Source organism: Chenopodium quinoa, unplaced genomic scaffold, assembly GCF_001683475.1.
Source record: "Chenopodium quinoa cultivar QQ74 unplaced genomic scaffold, ASM168347v1, whole genome shotgun sequence".
Taxonomy (NCBI): domain Eukaryota; kingdom Viridiplantae; phylum Streptophyta; class Magnoliopsida; order Caryophyllales; family Amaranthaceae; genus Chenopodium; species Chenopodium quinoa.
The window spans coordinates 270,014-287,472 of NW_018742607.1; the positions used below are offsets into that span (position 1 = coordinate 270,014).

At 35.6% G+C, this 17,459-nt stretch overlaps 1 protein-coding gene across 1 annotated transcript; it reads right to left on the bottom strand.

The window, feature by feature from the left end:
* Positions 1-997: 997 nt before the first annotated feature.
* On the bottom strand, positions 998-2,970 carry LOC110721185 (acidic proline-rich protein PRP25-like). The gene is made up of 2 exons (XM_021900326.1): positions 1,662-2,970; positions 998-1,431 (listed from the first exon to the last, which is right to left on the bottom strand). Exons 1-2 carry the CDS (start codon positions 2,275-2,277, stop codon positions 1,397-1,399), a joined length of 651 nt encoding a protein of 216 aa, XP_021756018.1. The 5' UTR covers positions 2,278-2,970; the 3' UTR covers positions 998-1,396.
* Positions 2,971-17,459: the final 14,489 nt, after the last annotated feature.

The following is a 17,459-nucleotide window of genomic DNA, read 5'->3' on the forward strand; positions in this document are numbered from 1 at the left end:
GAAATAAATTTTTATGCCTTAGGACTCTCATAACATTGTATGTTTATTTGTGTGGGTCTTAAGATTAACAATAGATTAATTAAATAAGATTAATAAATAATGTTGACTTTAAAGTGATGATGAATTTTCATCAATACCATAAATTTAGTTAATGGAAATAAATGATAAATGATTAGCGATTTTTTTTTTCTTCTGCAAGATAAGAGAGGATTTTTGTAATATTAAATATTATAATATTTTTTTTATCTATTTCAAAAATGAACTTTTTTATATTGAATGTGGTTTATATATTTTTTATTAATTTATTTTTAATGTAATTTTTTTATATCACTTTTCTTATTACAATACTATTTTTATCTATTCCAAAACTAAATAAATTTTATTTAAATTGAACGATATTTTTATCATTTTTCATAATTTTGTTTTTTATCAATACATTTTTTAGTAATGTCAATCATAATATCGTTTTTTTAATCAATTTTCATATATGTTAATTGTAGATTGGTTTAAATTTATATAATGACAATTTTTTGTTATTAATACATTTAATGATTTAAATTATAATATCAAAATATAATTTATTCAGATAGCTTTTTTTAATTATATTATTCAAATCGTAATATCTAAAGACTATTTTAGTTATGTTTTTAAAAATGATAATATTTATATCAATACCTATATACTAAAGTAATCCCCAACATTATCTCTTAATACACGATTCACCCTCTGAGTAAAAATTATCCTGCCCAAACTTTTTGTTTTTTTGTTCTTTTTAAAAAGTTTGTTACAAGAGACAAATTCAAAAAAGAAAATTTTCCTACAATATATATTACATTATTTTTTGTTATCTTCTAATCTCTTTGTTAATTTCCTAGCTTTTAAAAAAAAATAAAAAAATAAAAAAATTTCCTAGCTTCGAGCCATTGGTGTTTCAAGACCACTGTTTGCAACTAAACTTCTTATTATTGAGTCTTTTTTTTTTGGCAACATGTGTATATTTAGATACATCTTATGGTATATCACATACATGAATATGTCTTTTTTAAAGGTTTTTTTTTTACTTCCAATGATTATGTTTTGTATGTAACATTTTTAATAAACGAATAACAGAATAATACTGTAAAAAACGTGCAGGGCACGGGGTTTGAACTAGTTTTATTTGTTTTTACCAATGTAGAAAAATACTTAAATCTCAATTTGACAAGAATTGCAAAAAGTGGAGTCTTGCTCCTTATTACAATCAATGAAATTATTATTCCTAAGAAAACTCAAAGAAGGTGCTTCAAGGTGTCCTAAGCGGTCGTGCCAAGTGTGAGGAGACACGACAGTGAGAGAAGTGGCTGGGCATGATATTGATGATGTGTTGGTGGTGAAAGGATATAAGTCCCCAAAGCTATTACACCTCGTGATTATTTTCCCCGTGCGTAGATCCTTCACAGAAAAACCGGATGGGTCAAATTCTATAGACACGGAATTATCAGTAGTAAATTTACGAACTGAAATAAGGTTCTTAATAATTTGAGGGGCAAGGAGAACATCACGAAGGGTTAATTTATTTTTGGAAAAAGTGGTATGACCATAACCTATAACCGGAATACAATGACCATTGCCAACTAAAATATGATTATTAGTGCTTAAATTAAATAAGGGCAAGAGATTACCGGAATTATATGTCATGTGAGACGATGCACCCCAGTCCATGTACCATCCATCATCCGGATTCACCAAGGTCATGGTGGAAAAGGCATTCCCGAGCTCAGTTGGGGTCATGAGCTGTCCGTAACCGGGTTGGGCTGTCAAGTATGCGTGCTGCTGGGCCGGAGGTGCTTGTTGTCCTCGGGGTTGGGGTTGTGGAAAAGGGTAAGGGGGCCTTACCCAATTTTGTGAAGGAACAGGAGCCCAATAGTAGCCATAGGATGGCTGCTGCCCAGTTGGGCCGGCCCATTGTGGCTGACCAGGCCACTGTTGTTGGCCTTGAACGGACCCTTGTGGGGTTTGTTGCTGCTGCGAGCTGGGCTTGGCAGGGGATTGCCCACGTCCCCGGCCACGCCCCTTTCCTCCTTTGCCACCTCTGCCGGTGGTGTTTCCGCGGCCGGTGCCGGCGCCACGCCCCTGTGGTGGCAACTGCTGCTGAGTGGAAGTAGGGGATGCGGTGTCCCCTTGAGCAACAAAAGATTGTGCCGAACTCGAAGAATCATGTGACCTGCGAGTTTTCTCAAGCAATAAGCGAGACCGGGCTGTTTCAAAGGAAGGGAGAGGCTCGGTTTGCTGAATCATAGCAGCGACGGTGTCAAAGTCGGTATTAACGAGTCCGGAGACAAGTCGTATAACCAGTTTCTGTTCAGAGACGGGTTGATCGACATTAGCGAGTTGATCCTTGAGGGTCTTCAATTGACGACAATAGGATGAGATGTCTGGAAAATTGGAGAGATGCAAGGCGTTGAATTGGTTTTCAAGATATACGGCACGGGTATTCTTGTTATCTTGAAACAGAGCTTTGAGTTTATCCCAAATGTCTTGAGCCGTAGCACCCCTTCATAGGATAGTTTCGAGCAGATCCGAGGAGATCGTGCCATAAATCCAATTCTTTACCACCGAGTCAAGTCGCTTCCATAATGCATCGGAGATGTCCGTAGGCCTTGGTGATTTAGGATCAATGTGACCCAAGACATGGAAAGCATGAGCATGACACTCGAAAAGTTCAACCCAATTTGAGTATTGCACTTTCTCTCGATCAAGAAGGAGAGGGATGGCGTTCTTGATGTTGTTCACAGCAAGGGCGGGATGAAATTCGTTAGAGGGAGGTGGTGGGGGACTATCACTATCTTTAGTCATGGCGGCAGTAAGCTAAAGAAGATAAAAGCAGGGGAACAAGGCAAAATAAAAGTGTGGAAGCTTGAAGAAGGCAAGGTCCCAAAATTAATTAAAAAACAACCAACTGTTGGAAAAAAAAATTTTGAGATCTAAAACCTAAGCTGTGATATCATATTAGATTTCGGGAAAACTCCTCAATCTGGAGTGTGTACCATTGATCAAATATATAGAGTTTATAATGTTAGGATAAGGAATCCTAGATACGATAAACATACAAAATATACATTAAATATATCCTAAACTGTGACAAATATTATCCTAAATATAATATCTATCATTAAATTTCCTTCGCCACTTTAACTTACATGGCTAGTGAATTTTTTTTAATTCAAAAATAAAATTAAAATTTAATTTTTAATAGGTCAAAAGAATACCTTTGCTTATGTGGCGCACCGAATACTCCTAAAAAATGCCTTTATTTTTTTATTTATATACTAGTTTTTGCCCAGGGCAATGCCCAGGTTGTTGACAAAATTTTAGGATAAACTTGTAACTTAAATGTTAAATTTGGACATATAATTTCTTTTGATAATGCAAGATATTTAGACAAACAATATTATATAATAGTTTACTTTTTGAAGTTTTTTTAAAATAAATATCTATGTTATTATTGACTTGAAATTATTGTTATTGAATTTAAATTCTTTTTATTGAACTAGAAGTATTTTTACCAAACCAAAAATTATTTTCGTTGATTAAACTTATTTATACTAATTGTCTATTATTGGTTTTTTAACTAAATTAAATATATTATAGATGGATATCATTTTAAAGAAATTTTTTAACGAATTTTATGATAAAAATAAAACCGAGTTATACGGTATTTATTAAAAATTATGATTAATGAAATATTAGAAGTATAGTGATAATAAAACTCTATAAAAAAATATTTATCTTAAAAAAATCTATCTAAGAATCATTTACTTAGCATAATATGTGTCACAATAATACATATTTGTCTCCTATGTAGCACGACACTTGGTAAAAAATTAGAATGTCAAATGTCGTTGTCTCGTGACCTGACTACGAGACTGGCTATGATATGACATGGTATTAGATCTTAAGTTCAAATTCTTGACTAACTATACTTCAAATTTCGTATCACTTAAGCATAAATGCTTGTTATGTTTAAAAATAGGATAATTAAAAAAGATGAAGCTCCAGTTAATCTCTAGGAAAAACAAAATTTGTTTATCACATGGAAATTTGGTAAATAAATCAACAACTTTATCCAGTAATCATCAGTCATCAGTGTGGGACCCGCTTTTATTGAAAAAATTGTTGATTTATTTATAAAATTGTCGTGTGATAAACAAATTTTTTGTATCTCAGAGATTAACCTGTATTTACCAATAAAGGAATCAGTTATTTAATATGAACTAATTTTGTCTTAAACAATGAGTATGTTAAAAATGATAATTTTTTTTTGTTCAAACATACCAAAAGGGTTTAATTTGTTAGTGTAATAGGAGTCACCCTTCAGTGATAAAGGGGTTACTCTCTCAGTGTTATATGGGTTACTTGGCCAGTATTACAAGGGAAACTAGATCAGCATTACAAGAATTACTTTATTCTTTTATAAGTGGTAATATGATGTGGCCAGTCACACATAAAATGGGCGGTTAATTTAAATTTTTTTAATTCAATACAAAGTATAAGGTAAAATAAATTATTCCTAAAAAACAGTAAATTAAGTTAAGCCTGGCACATTGTTAGGCATGCTGAACACTTGTCCAAGAACCAACAAATTAAGGGCTCAAAAGATAGTTTATTATATGTCTCCAAAAGTTCTTTGAGTTTGGAAGCTAATAGTTTCATAAAAAAGACCTTTTAAAGAACAATAGAAGGAATAAAAAGGCGAAAAAAAGATACTTGATCTATATTTATAGCTAGCTAATTCCTTTTATATTGATGGGCCCGTATAACTTTGCACACATGAATTGTGTATTTTCTATTTACTTTGTTATTTATTTAATATACCCCAAACGAGGAAATTTCGGAGAAAAATTAATTAGGTAGTTTCTTTAGATGTCATAACTTATTTGTCATTTTTTTTACGGGAGTCGTTATTTTTGCCTTTAAAAATGTCATGAAATAAATTTTTAAAAATTTCTGTCAGAATTGGCTAAGAATTCTACTTGAATTTGTTTTCTTCAACGTGTAACTGATTTTAACGTTAGGAAAATTAAAATTCATCACTACTCGTATTATAATTCAAGTGATTTTTGTATGAGATGAGCGCACAATGAAACAGAATTGACCGTTTGATAAATTAATTTGTATATGTGTGAAATACTTGAAAATATTGATATATATGGAAAAGTATCAAAAAATTTATGTTGCCATTAATCTATAATCCTATCATTAATTACTTAACATATATAACTTGTTCCTTTTGAATTAAAAAATTAATTTCATCCATATCATGCTTACATATTATTACATTTAATTTTATGGATATTAATTTAGGCAAGTCAGTTACATTCAAAATCCGTTACATTTTTTTTTCTATTTTACGAATTGAAATTTGTTTACCAAAGTTATTGGGTATATGATACATGTGACCATGACTATAATGTCATTTGTGAACATGAGAATAATTTGGTAACTTAGATGATACTAGAGTTGTATTATTAATCACATAACTCACATGTGATTTGGTATTAATTGCTTCATGTTATAAAGAAGAAGAGAGAAGATGATGATTAATAAATTTCTTTTTATTTTTTTTGAAAAAAGATGATGAATAATAATCAAGATAGATGACTTATTATTAGTTGATGTAAATTAAAGTTGTAAATATAATTTGGGTTATATGTGGCTAGAGCTCTCTTCCTTATTGTTGTCTTGATCATCCTAACATATATATCACTCGTTCATAAAAGTAAAATTCGCAGTATTTATTTTAACTCACATTAATTTTTCTTTTTCCTCTATGTATTTGAGAATAGTTAGCTTGGTTAATAAACGTGATGCATTAATGTTTGTTACGGAGTATTTTTTAAACTCATAACTCCTATGACATTTGGCATGAAGTAAATGCCTATAATAGTGTATTAACCTTGTTATATATCCAATCAAGTTATCCCCTCTTACCACTCACTCACTCCCTTTTCTCTTACCACTCTACTTCTATCATGGATTCCATAACTCTTTATCAACTCCACCTCTTCCATTCCATTGACCGTGATCTCTTTTCAAGGCTAGTTACTAGTTTAAAACAACAAGCATCTCAAGCCTTATTGATCATGGCTTTTTTGTTTTTTCTAGAGGATGCAAAAGATTTCAAAATCATAACAAATTTAATAGGGCTATCAGATAACCTTCTTGATGCTGTAGTAAATGAAGTTGCTTTGTGCATCAACTGCCTGAAAACTAAAACACTCACGACTCACGGCGGTAGTCTTCATCTCTTGTCAAGAATGATGGACAAAGAAATATCCTTGAAAACAATTTGCGACATGAAATACACCGCAATTAGTGGTGTAAAAGTTTATCTAAATGATGTTTGTGCATGGATTTTTACTGACATATTAATAAAAGTTTTACCAATACCCTCTAATCTACACCTTAATCCCCCTCTTTTTGTTCCCGGTTTTCCTCATCCTACCTTTGGTTCACTTGAAGTTCATCTCCTACCTTTAAATGTCATAATTCCTATCAAAGGTTTATTGGGTTCGAATAAAAAATTCGAAGCTCCTATCGACGATAGAACCCTCTTCCTCACATTTTCACAAGGGTTTCCAGTTTCTGAAGGAGAAGTAAGGCAATTCTTCACAAAAATGTGTGGAAATTGTATAGAGAGCTTTCAGATGGAAATAATATCCAAAAATTCATCAAAGGTACAATCTTTGTTTGCTCGAATGGGGTTGCGCTCTGTTGCCTACATGGATCAAATTATGGGTGGAAAACACGTTGCTAAGTTTCGTTCCAAAGGTAAACACATTTGGGCTAGAAAGTATGAGCGACGCGATCCATGACAAGGAAGCATGAATGGTTAAATGTAACAAAAAAGTTAATGAATAATAAATTAGATCAAAATGTATTGAGTCCTTTGTTTTATGTTATTTTTCTATTATGCATGTGTACTTTTTCTATCATTGTGATTCTAGTAATGTTGTGTGTTGTGTTCTCAAAAAAATAAAAAAATAATTAAAAAGAGAAGTTGTGTGTTGTTATTTTATTTCATCCATTAATCTATGTAGCTATTTCCTATATAGTAATTATTACATATGTGGATCTATATAATATTACATCTATATAATTTATTATTTCAAAATTCACGAGTCCAATTATTGAAACAAGATATATGAAAAAAATTATCTCTGCATTTATTAATTGTTACTAGGGAATTAACTTTTATTTTTTTATGGATAGTTTGAAATTTGCAAGTTATGATAGATGGTAAAACTTGTTAAATTTATGGCACATTATTAATTTTTTTATAAAAAATAGATGAGAAACTAATATTCAATGTAAAAACTAAAAACCACCAATAATAATGACTAATGCTAATATAAGGACTTATAAAAGAATCCTGTTAAAAAAAAAAGGACTTATAAAAGAAACAATACTTAAATCGATGATGATTAAAATGACAAATAATTTTATATCTTTGAAGACGAGAAAATGTGTGTAAGAAATTAGACTTTCACATTTACATCCTTAATTTACCAAAAGTTTATTTGTTGTGGATAATAACTCAAATTTTTTATTAACATGAATGCAATTTTGTATCTCTCTCTCCCTCCCTCTTTTTCTCTCAAGATTTTTTAGCTCTTTTAAATACATATTCAGTTAATTAACGAACTCTTAAAAAATCCACCTTTCCCAATCATTAAGTGATTTATGAAATCAGACTAATAACAATTTTGACGTTTGACAGTTATCAAATATTACGTTAATGTTTTGTCTTAATATATCATGCATAGAACGCTTTCATAATAGGTATTATGTGTAAGTATCGGCGGTATTTAACAAGGTCTCTCTCTCTATCTATCTATCTATCTCCCTCTCTCTCAAGATGTTTTATCCCTTTTAAATACATATTAAGTTAATTAACGAACTCTAAAAATATCCACCTTTTCCATTCATTACATAAGTTAAGAAATCTAAGTTAAACTTCGTAACAATTTTGTCATTTGACAATTACGTAAGATTACGTTACTGATGTTTCTTAAAATATCATACATAAAACGCTTTCATAATAGGTATTATGTATAAGTATCAGCGGTATTTTACAAGGTCACTATTCATATTCTCAAAACTCTCCCCCCCCCCCCCCCCCGCGCGCTCTCTCTCTCTCTCTTAAATACATATTCAGTTGATTAATGATCTTCAACAAATTAAAATCCACCTATCCCAATCATTACATAGGTTAAAAAATCTAACTAATAACAATTTTGACATTTGACAGTTACGTAAGCTAAAATTACGTTACTGATGTTTCTTATAATATTATATATAAAACGCTTTCATAATAGGTATTATGTATAAGTATCAACTGTATTTAGAAGGTCACTATTCTTACTCTCTCTCTCTCTCTCTCTCTCTCTCTCTCTCTCTCTCTCTCTCTCTCTCTCTCTCTCTCTCTCTCTCTCTCTCTCTCTCTCTCATTCCGTTAATTAACGAACTCCCAAAAAAATCCACTTGTCACAATAATTACTTAAGTTAAGAAATATAGCTTATAATAATTTTGACGTATGACAATGTAATATTATGTTATAGATGTTTCTTAAAGTAACATACATAGAACGCTTTCATAATAGGTATTATGTGTAAGTGGCGGTGATACTTTACAAGGTCACCATTCCATTCTCGAAATTATCCTTTATACTTTTTAGCTTGACTTTTCTTTTCAGCTAAGCCCTGATCTTTATTTTCTTAATAAAAATGCATTATATAGAAATAATATAATTTTTTTTTTAAAAAAAAATATGTGCAATAATTAACTAGGGATTTGAAGGTTATGTTATCCTTGAATTAGTAATATAATTTCAGCTTAATACTATTTCAACCTCGCTAATCAGACAAATATTGTTCTTTGCCAACAAATAAAATACCCTATCTTGTGCTAAAGTATAGGGGATTACCCCCTCAAGTTACCGATTTCAAAAGTTTGATAACCTTGCTAACATAACAAAAACAAACAATAAGAAAGCATTTCAAAGATATTAAACAAATTAATTGCTTAAAAAAACGAGTGCGTAGATGAATGTATGACAAAAGATACAAATGCTTTTAATTAATTAAAGGATAAAGTCAGTTCTATAATTGTACAAGTTGAAGGAGATATTACCACCATGTTCATACAATTAGAAATTAAAAGACAAGCAATTTTCAATAAATGCTATGGAAAACTATGCTTACAAAAACGAGTGCGTAGGTGAATGTATGATAAAAGATACAAATGCTTTTAATTAATTAAAGGATAAAGTCAGGTCTATAATTGTACAAGTTGAAGGAGATATTACCACCATATTCATACAATTAGAAATTAAAAGACGATCAATTTTCAATAAATGCTATGGAAAACTACGCTATTGGTTAGCTACTAAGTCAAGGGAAACTATGAAAGTTAAGAAAAAAGCTTATAGAAAGTAAAATGCTTGTTGTTGATAAATTTGTTGATGTCCTTCATACGGTCCTCTTGCCTTTGTATATAGACAAACAAGAGCGGTTATGGCTGACTCCCATAACTGTCGTGCAGTAATTCTTTTTGGCGCCAACTCACTTTGAAAATCGAATTATCATTGTGCCTCCAAACCGGCCCTTTTCTTTAAATTGGGGCTCTGACTAAGGCCTTATTTGGTTCACCTTATTTTTGCTAATATGATTTGACCTGGTCTGATCTGATTGTCTGATTTGACCAAACTATGACTTTAAGTGTACGATTATCTATAAGGAAAAAATATATCAAGTGGGATCTTGTTAATGTGTAGTTTATTAATATGTAATTTTCACAAATTTTTTTAATACAAAATTAAAGATATTTATCGATAAAAAACCGCACATAAAACAATGTTCTGATCTGAACTTATTTTTTCTAATCTGATATGAACGTATTTTATCTGAAATAAGTAAAAATAAGTTGAACTAAACAAGGCCTAACTCCAACCAATTTTGTTATCATCGATAGACCCAAAGCCTTTAACTGACCCCCACCCAATGTATTTATACTTTATTCCGAGACGTTCCAAATGGAGGGTTGTGAGACATTTGGTAATGTCTCGCAGGGTTAAAAGTGTCAATTAATATGTGTAGACACCTAAAAATGTCTCCCCAAAACTAAACCCGATGATAAATAACCTTTCACCGCCACTATTGGTCGGGTTTAGTATTTAATCCCGAGAGTTCTTAAAAAATCGTATTTTGATAAATTCATTTTTTTGAAAGGTCCATGGATCAGTCTCGATGTTTGGTAAAATCATAGTTTTAATTTTAGCCCAAGCTTATTAATTAATTTTAAGCCCAAACCTTTTTTATTTTATTATTTTATTATTTATTTTTGGCCCAAACATTTTATTTATTTTTATTTTATTATTTTCTTATTTTAGCCCGAATAATAAAATTCAGAAAAAAGCCCGAAATTATCAATCGGCACTTAAAAAGCAGAAAGAAATTAGGGTTAAAAATGAATTTAGACGGAAAAATAGACTGGAACTGACCGTGTCACGGTACAGCCTGACCGTGTCACGGGAACCCTTCCCGTCTGACGGTGGGACTTCCCGTGACACGGGAGGTCTTTCGTGACACGGGAAGTTCCGTGTCTTTTCCGCATAAACCCTTAACGCGTTTTCCGTTCCTTTTTCTGAAAATTTCCCGCGTCACTCCAAAACTGTACCGTGTCACGGGAATATGTACCGTCTGACGGTACTGTCTAACCGTGTCACGGTACAGTCTGACCGTGTCACGGGATACTTTTTTAGGGTTTTTATCATTTTAGGGTTCCGTGTGCTCCCTCAGCACATTTTCCCTATAAACACCCCCTTATTTCTGATGTACGGGGCAACCAGAATTCTATTATTCTTATTTTCTCTCTTCTATGCTATTAACCTAAACACTAGCCTACCCTTTTCACTTCAAAATTTCTTCTTCAAGCACTCAAAGGAGTCCATATTTTACTCGAGGTTCTGTCCTTAAGCCAAGGCGTGAAAGGTAGAATCGTTTGAGAGTTTGGCCCCAAAATCAACCTTATTTTATTTAATTTAATTTAGTTGTTGTTTTATTATTTCCTTGAAGTTACTAAATCGTTTATTATTTTGTAGTTGCAAGCAAACAGATTCAAAGTAAGGATCATGCTCTTTTTATTATTATTATTTTTCTAACAATTTCTTTATGTTGTTGGAATTATGATTAAATTGGTTTTTATATTAATATTGATTCTATTATTTTTTATTGATCACCATATTGCATGCTAAAGGGAATATGTAATTGAAAATCACGATTAATAAGATAATTTGGACAACCGGTTTAGGATCCTTTTTAATCTTATTATTAATTGAAGTGATCACCAAATTTTTAGAATTATGTGTGCATTAATTTTAAACCAATTTAGTTAAATAATAGTTTGGAGCGAATTGAATTATTGTTTGTATGCCTTTGAGATCACAGGAATGCTTTTCAATATAAGAATCGAGTAAAGGCCAATACGGGCGAATGTGACTCCACGACTCACTTCGTACCATAATCCCCGATCCTCCTTTCGTGGTTCCGACCCATATGGAGTTAGTAATCTCATGGATTATGAATGGGGTGTAACCTTCACGGGTCAATCGTTGTTGCCTTTGTTGTCCCTTATTCGGGGTTGCCTTTTATGATCCGTAAACGGTTTACAAGCTCCTTAAAAACTTGTTGGCAGATCCCTACTTTATTTGTCCCTAATCGTATTATGTCAATTCCCACTTCCTATGAGTTCCAAGCATATTCACAACATGCTTTTTACGTAGGCGCACTTCGAGCGACGCCTACAATTTGGCGACTCCACCGGGGAGGATTCTTAATTATTTATCGATTTGAGTGATCGGTATTTAATTAGAATGAGTGGATGAGACTTGAAAGATTCTTGAACTTGAGATTCACTTGTGATTAATTTGGCATTTTTTGCATCTGCATAGACGTTTTAACGTCGCATTCCGGTCTGTCCCGTAGGAAAAATTGGATAACTCGGCTGCGCGCAAAAGCAAACAGGGCACCAGTCAGATTTTCTGACTGCCGTGTCACGGCAGAGTCTGTCGTGTCACGGCAGTCCTAAAATCAGTCCGGTGGCTTATTTTCTTTTCTCACAGTCGACTTCCTTCGATTTTTCTGAAAAAACGTATGTGTTCTACATGCGTCTTAGCCCCGGGGAATTTAAGCTCTATCAACCCAAAAACGCTCATGACAATAAGGGTTCATCCGAGTTATTAAATCCACCCAAACCATGGAGTCGAGTTCGATTTCATCACGAACTCGCGGAGCCGCCCGTTGGCATACACCCTCAAGGGAGGCTGCCTTGCTAACGCGTCCAAACTCTTAACCATGGTACCCTTTTGACACCCAAAGCTTGACCAATAGTTGAACATAGATCTTGACTTTAGGTTGCGAACTTTTTTACATCATCGTGCCTAAATGCTATGTGTTTGTTTTGTGCTAACCCTCATGTGATTGCTCTTTTTGTTTAACCCATGACCGAGGGTTTTTATTCTCACATAGTAATTAGTACGGACTTAAAATCGATTAAAACCTGAAAAATCACAAAACTGACCTGGAACTGCGCACCGTGTCACGACAGGTTCTGCCGTGTCACGGTGAACAGTGCCGTGACACGGGAAAGTCTACCGTCTGACGGTAGACTGTACCGTGTCACGCCAGTCTGCACCGTGACACGGTGCCCAGGACAGTGTCCTGTCAGTCTTTTTTTCTCGATTTTTGTGTCCAGTATTGAGTCGTGTCTAGCTATCCGGTCAAAACACGCGTCTATAACCTCACCTAATCACTTACATATTATGTCCACACACTTTTTTTTAGTCATGCACCACTTTTGACCGTATTTTAGGGAAGTTTCGTTTTTTGTGTCGTTTTTTTTCGGAGTAAGTCGGATGGTATCCTCCCATGTTTTCTTTTTTTTAATAAGTAGAGCTTCAATAAAATAAAATAAAAATTTCTTTTTTTAATCCGGATAGGTTAAGGTCAAGTTTAGTCATTAAAGGTGTGTTTGTTTCGGTGTCACATCACTTGGGCAAGAAGCAAGGGTAGATTGTTACGGTTCGAGTCCGTACCTCAACAACCTCTTATACCAAAGAGGCGTACAAGGAAACCACCTCAGTCATCCCCACAAGATCCGTCTCCAGTCTACTTTCAACCAATGGCCACTAAGGAAGACATCGAGAACCTCAACAGGACAATCGAAAGATTGTCTGACATGATGCAGATACTCACTACTAGAGTCAGCACTGTAGAGCAAGACAAGCAAAACAGTGTCACTACTGCTGCGATGGACAAGATCAAGGAACAAATGAGCAAGATTTCCGAAGAGTTCACTTATGTGGAACAGCCTATCACCTCCTCGTCTATAAGAAAGAAGCTTCCTGAGAAGTTTTCCACTGTTGATATTCCGAAGTTTAAGCCTACTGATAATCCACTTTTCCATTTGAAGGCTTTTTCTGCAAATATGGCTCTTAAGGGAGTAGATGTGACACTCTTCTCTACGGTGTTTCCTCTTTCCTTTAAACATGCCTATCAACAGTGGTTCTATTCTCTGGAATCCAAGCAGGTCGCGACCTGGGAAGATGTTATTGAAAGCTTTTATGAATCGGTACAAGTGTAACATCCAGGCCAAGACTTCTGAACGTGAACTCTCCATTCTCAAACAGAAAGAGAATGAAGGTTTCACCACTTACCTAAGAAGGTGGAGAGAAACAGCTGCGCTCTTGGTGGATCCTCCCAAGGAGAAGGAAATGGTTCGCTTGTTCATTGCCAACCTGACTCATAAGTACAAGCAACACCTGAAGTTTCTGCCTCTAAGTACCTTTGATGCTGTATACGATATTGGAATCAATATCGAAGACGAACTGATGAAGTCTGTTGGTAGCAACAATAACAACAGCACTTGGAAAAACAAGAAGAACGACACTCCTTCTTCTTTGTCTTCTAAGCCCAATAGTGCTACCAACAATATCAACATCAATGATGTGCTGGCCCTTAATGCTCCTCCTCAAAGATTCCAAAAGCAAAGGAGGGTTTATACGCCTTTGGGAATGACTTATGATGCTGCTTATGACCGTCTTCATGGTTAGGGACTGATTATGCCAATCGGACCGTTTCCAGAACCTCGACCTGAGAATAGGGCCGCTAACTATGACCCCAACGCTTATTGCAAGTATCACCAAGGCAAGGGCCATAACACTGAGAAGTGTTGGAGGTTGAAAGACGCAATCTAAGACCTGATTGATGCTAACCAACTTCCTGTCCCTCTAGGGGGCAAGAAGCCTAACATTCAAACAGGTCCTCTTTCTGATGCTCTGGCTATCATGGGAGATGAAGTCTCCTTTGATCCGTCGATACTCATTCAATTTGTGAATGAACCTCTGCCGGAAGTTGTATTTGTCTCAAGCACTGAAGAAGTGAATGGGATCTGGGATAGTGATGATGAAGACATCTATCTCAAAGACATAGCCTGTTCATCTCTCGGCACCAGTGAAGATGTTTGGGGGGACCTTGAGGTCAAGGTTCTCACCAGAAGTGGACGGTTGCAACAACCTAATCCACCTCCACCTCCACCACAATTAAATCCGATAGTTGATCCCATCAACCCTGTGAATAGCGATGTGGTCAAACAGCTGCAAAAGACCAAGGTGGAGATGAATGTATGGAAGATTTTGGCCACTTCCCACGAGCATCGAAAGGCTGTAATGAATGCTCTGGTGAAGATAAGAGTTGATGATGACATGACTCCTCAAGGATTGGTCAACTTTCTCACTACTGAGCTGCCAAGTACTAGCAATCTGATCTCCTTTTCTGATAAGGATCTACCCCCGGAAGGGGACCAACATAATAAGGCCTTACACCTCACTGTAGTGTGTAGGAAGATGAATGTTCCTATGAGCCTGGTTGATAATGGCTCTGCAATCAATGTGTGCCCACTCCGTACTGCAAGGAAGATGGGTATAAAGAATGAAGAGTTGACTCCCTCCACTCAAGGGATTCGAGCTTACGATAATACTCGTCGTCAAGCCGTGGGTATTATCATATTGAATATAACTACTGGGGCCATTGAACGTCGCACCAAGTTTCAGGTGGTGGACATTAAGCCCTCTTTCAATCTGTTGTTAGGACGCCCTTGGCTTCATGAGCTAAAGGCGATTCCGTCATCGCTCCACCAGAAAGTGAAAGCAATAGTTGGAGGGGTTCCGATTACTATTGATGCTTCTCCTATGCGCATTCAAGTTATTGATACTCCTATCGTCCATGTTGAACATGACGAAGAAGATGAAGATCTTTGGGGGTTTTCACTAGATGATGTTCTTATGATCGAAGAAGAGGAAAAGTGCCATCTTGACTTCGATCCCTATTCAAACACCAGTATCAACGCCATTCTGAAGAAGCAAGGTCACTTCCCTGGAATGACCCTTGGGCTCAAGAAGAAAATGGCTAAATCTTGGGGCCATCCTGGTGCGCTCAAGAAGGATACTTTCGGCTTGGGATTCGAGCCAACAAAAGAAGATCTCAAACAAGCTGCATTGAAAATCAAAGCTCACAACAACGCTCGAATCACGAAGATGGAAATGGCCATGGATCCATATCCGTTCACCCTCAATGGCCAGTACATCAAAGAAGGGGAAGACTTCCCATGCTATGAATTCCCTGAACCATTTGTTCATACTGGGATCCGTGAACCGGGATTCGAGGTGTTCCTCGATTGTTTCATCGATGAAGAGCTCTCCACAGCCGAGAAGTCAGCTAGCCTGAACTCTGATGATCTGGGAATCAATCTTCTTTTTGGAATGGAGAAAAATGAATCTAAGTCGGTCTGCAATGATAACTCCGAGCTCGTTCAAGCCGTCATAGCGAACAAGGATTTCGACCCCTCCGAGTTAATCGTCCAAGCTGACAACATTTCAAGGGGATGGCGCAAGACATTGAAGATCACTACGCCGAGTGGAGAGAAGTTGGAAATAACCGCTGGCGAGGGTCCTATGTTTGATGAGTCTGAATCGTCTGGGTCCGAGTCTGAGTCTGAGTCTAAGTCTGTAGATGAGTCCTTAGAGTTTGAGGCCGACCCTCTTTCTGCTATAGAGTTCAGCCCTGAGTCTCTTGTTGAGTCCTCTCTTCCTAGTCCTAATAATTCTGGTGAGGTTGCAGCCGACCTTGCCTCTCTTGATGTATTAGCCAATAAATTCAATGAAATGAATACCTTTGCTTACGACGCGTGCCATTCCCCTAGCCCTGATCAATATTGCTTTGCTAATGATAAAAATGACAAAGAAATAATAAAAGCAATGGAAGAACACGAAAATAAAACAGCAGTTATTGAAGATACAGAAATAGTTAATATTTCCAATGATACGACTGTTAAAGAAGTAAAAATTGGATTAACACTAAGTCAAGATGAACGCAAAGAGCTAATTAACTTGCTTAGTGAATTTGTTGATGTATTTGCTTGGTTCCCTCTACCTCACATTGACATTCTAGTCGATAATACAACAAACCATGCACTCCTGTCATTCATGGATGGTTACGCCGGATATAATCAGGTATTGATGGCCGAAGAAGACATGGAGAAAACCACATTCATCACACAGTGGGGTACATATTGCTATACGGTAATGCCATTCGGGTTGAAAAACGCGGGTGCCACCTACCAAAGTGCAGCTACAGCATTGTTACATGACATGATGCACAAAGAGGTGGAGTTCTATGTCGATGATATGATTGTCAAGTCTAAAGATCGTCCAGGCCATATCGTCGCACTTCGCAAGTTTTGAAAGACTCCGTAAGTACAACATGAGATTAAATCCAGCAAAATGTGCATTCGGAGTCACGTCAGGCAAATTACTTGAATATGTGATCAGTTCTCGAGGGATTGAAATAGATCCTTCAAAATTAAAAGCAATCATGGCCATGCCACCACCCAAAAACGAGAAGGATATTCGAGGCTTCATTGGAAGGTTGCAGTATATAAGTAGGTTCATATCAAAGCTCACAGCGATATGTGAACCTATATTCAAGAAGATTAAGAAGAATGTCCCAGTCACATGGGATGATGATTGCCAAAAGGCTTTCGACAAAATCAAAGAGTATTTGGCAAACCCACCTGTGCTAGCGCCAGCAATACCTGACTTTCCTCTTCGACTCTACCTTACGGTCACAAGATAAACGATGGGGGCAATGCTAGCACAAGAGATCGAAAGCAAGGAGAATGCAATCTATTACTTGAGCAAGAAACTCCAAGGATATGAGACGCGATACACGCCACTCGAGAAGTGGTGTCTCGCACTTGTATGGGCCGCACAGAAACTAAGACATTACATGCTCACTCATACAATGCATGTCGTGTCTAAGATGGATCCTCTCAAATACCTGTTTGAGAAAGCAACACTCAACGG

Excerpts from the sequence above, each read along its gene's own strand:
- LOC110721185 (XM_021900326.1), bottom strand. The coding sequence starts at position 2,277 with ATGATTCAGCAAACCGAGCCTCTCCCTTCCTTTGAAACAGCCCGGTCT. Across the intron at positions 1,432-1,661 it reads TCACATGACATATAATTCCG|GATCTACGCACGGGGAAAAT; the intron begins GTAATCTCTTGC and ends TTTTCTGTGAAG.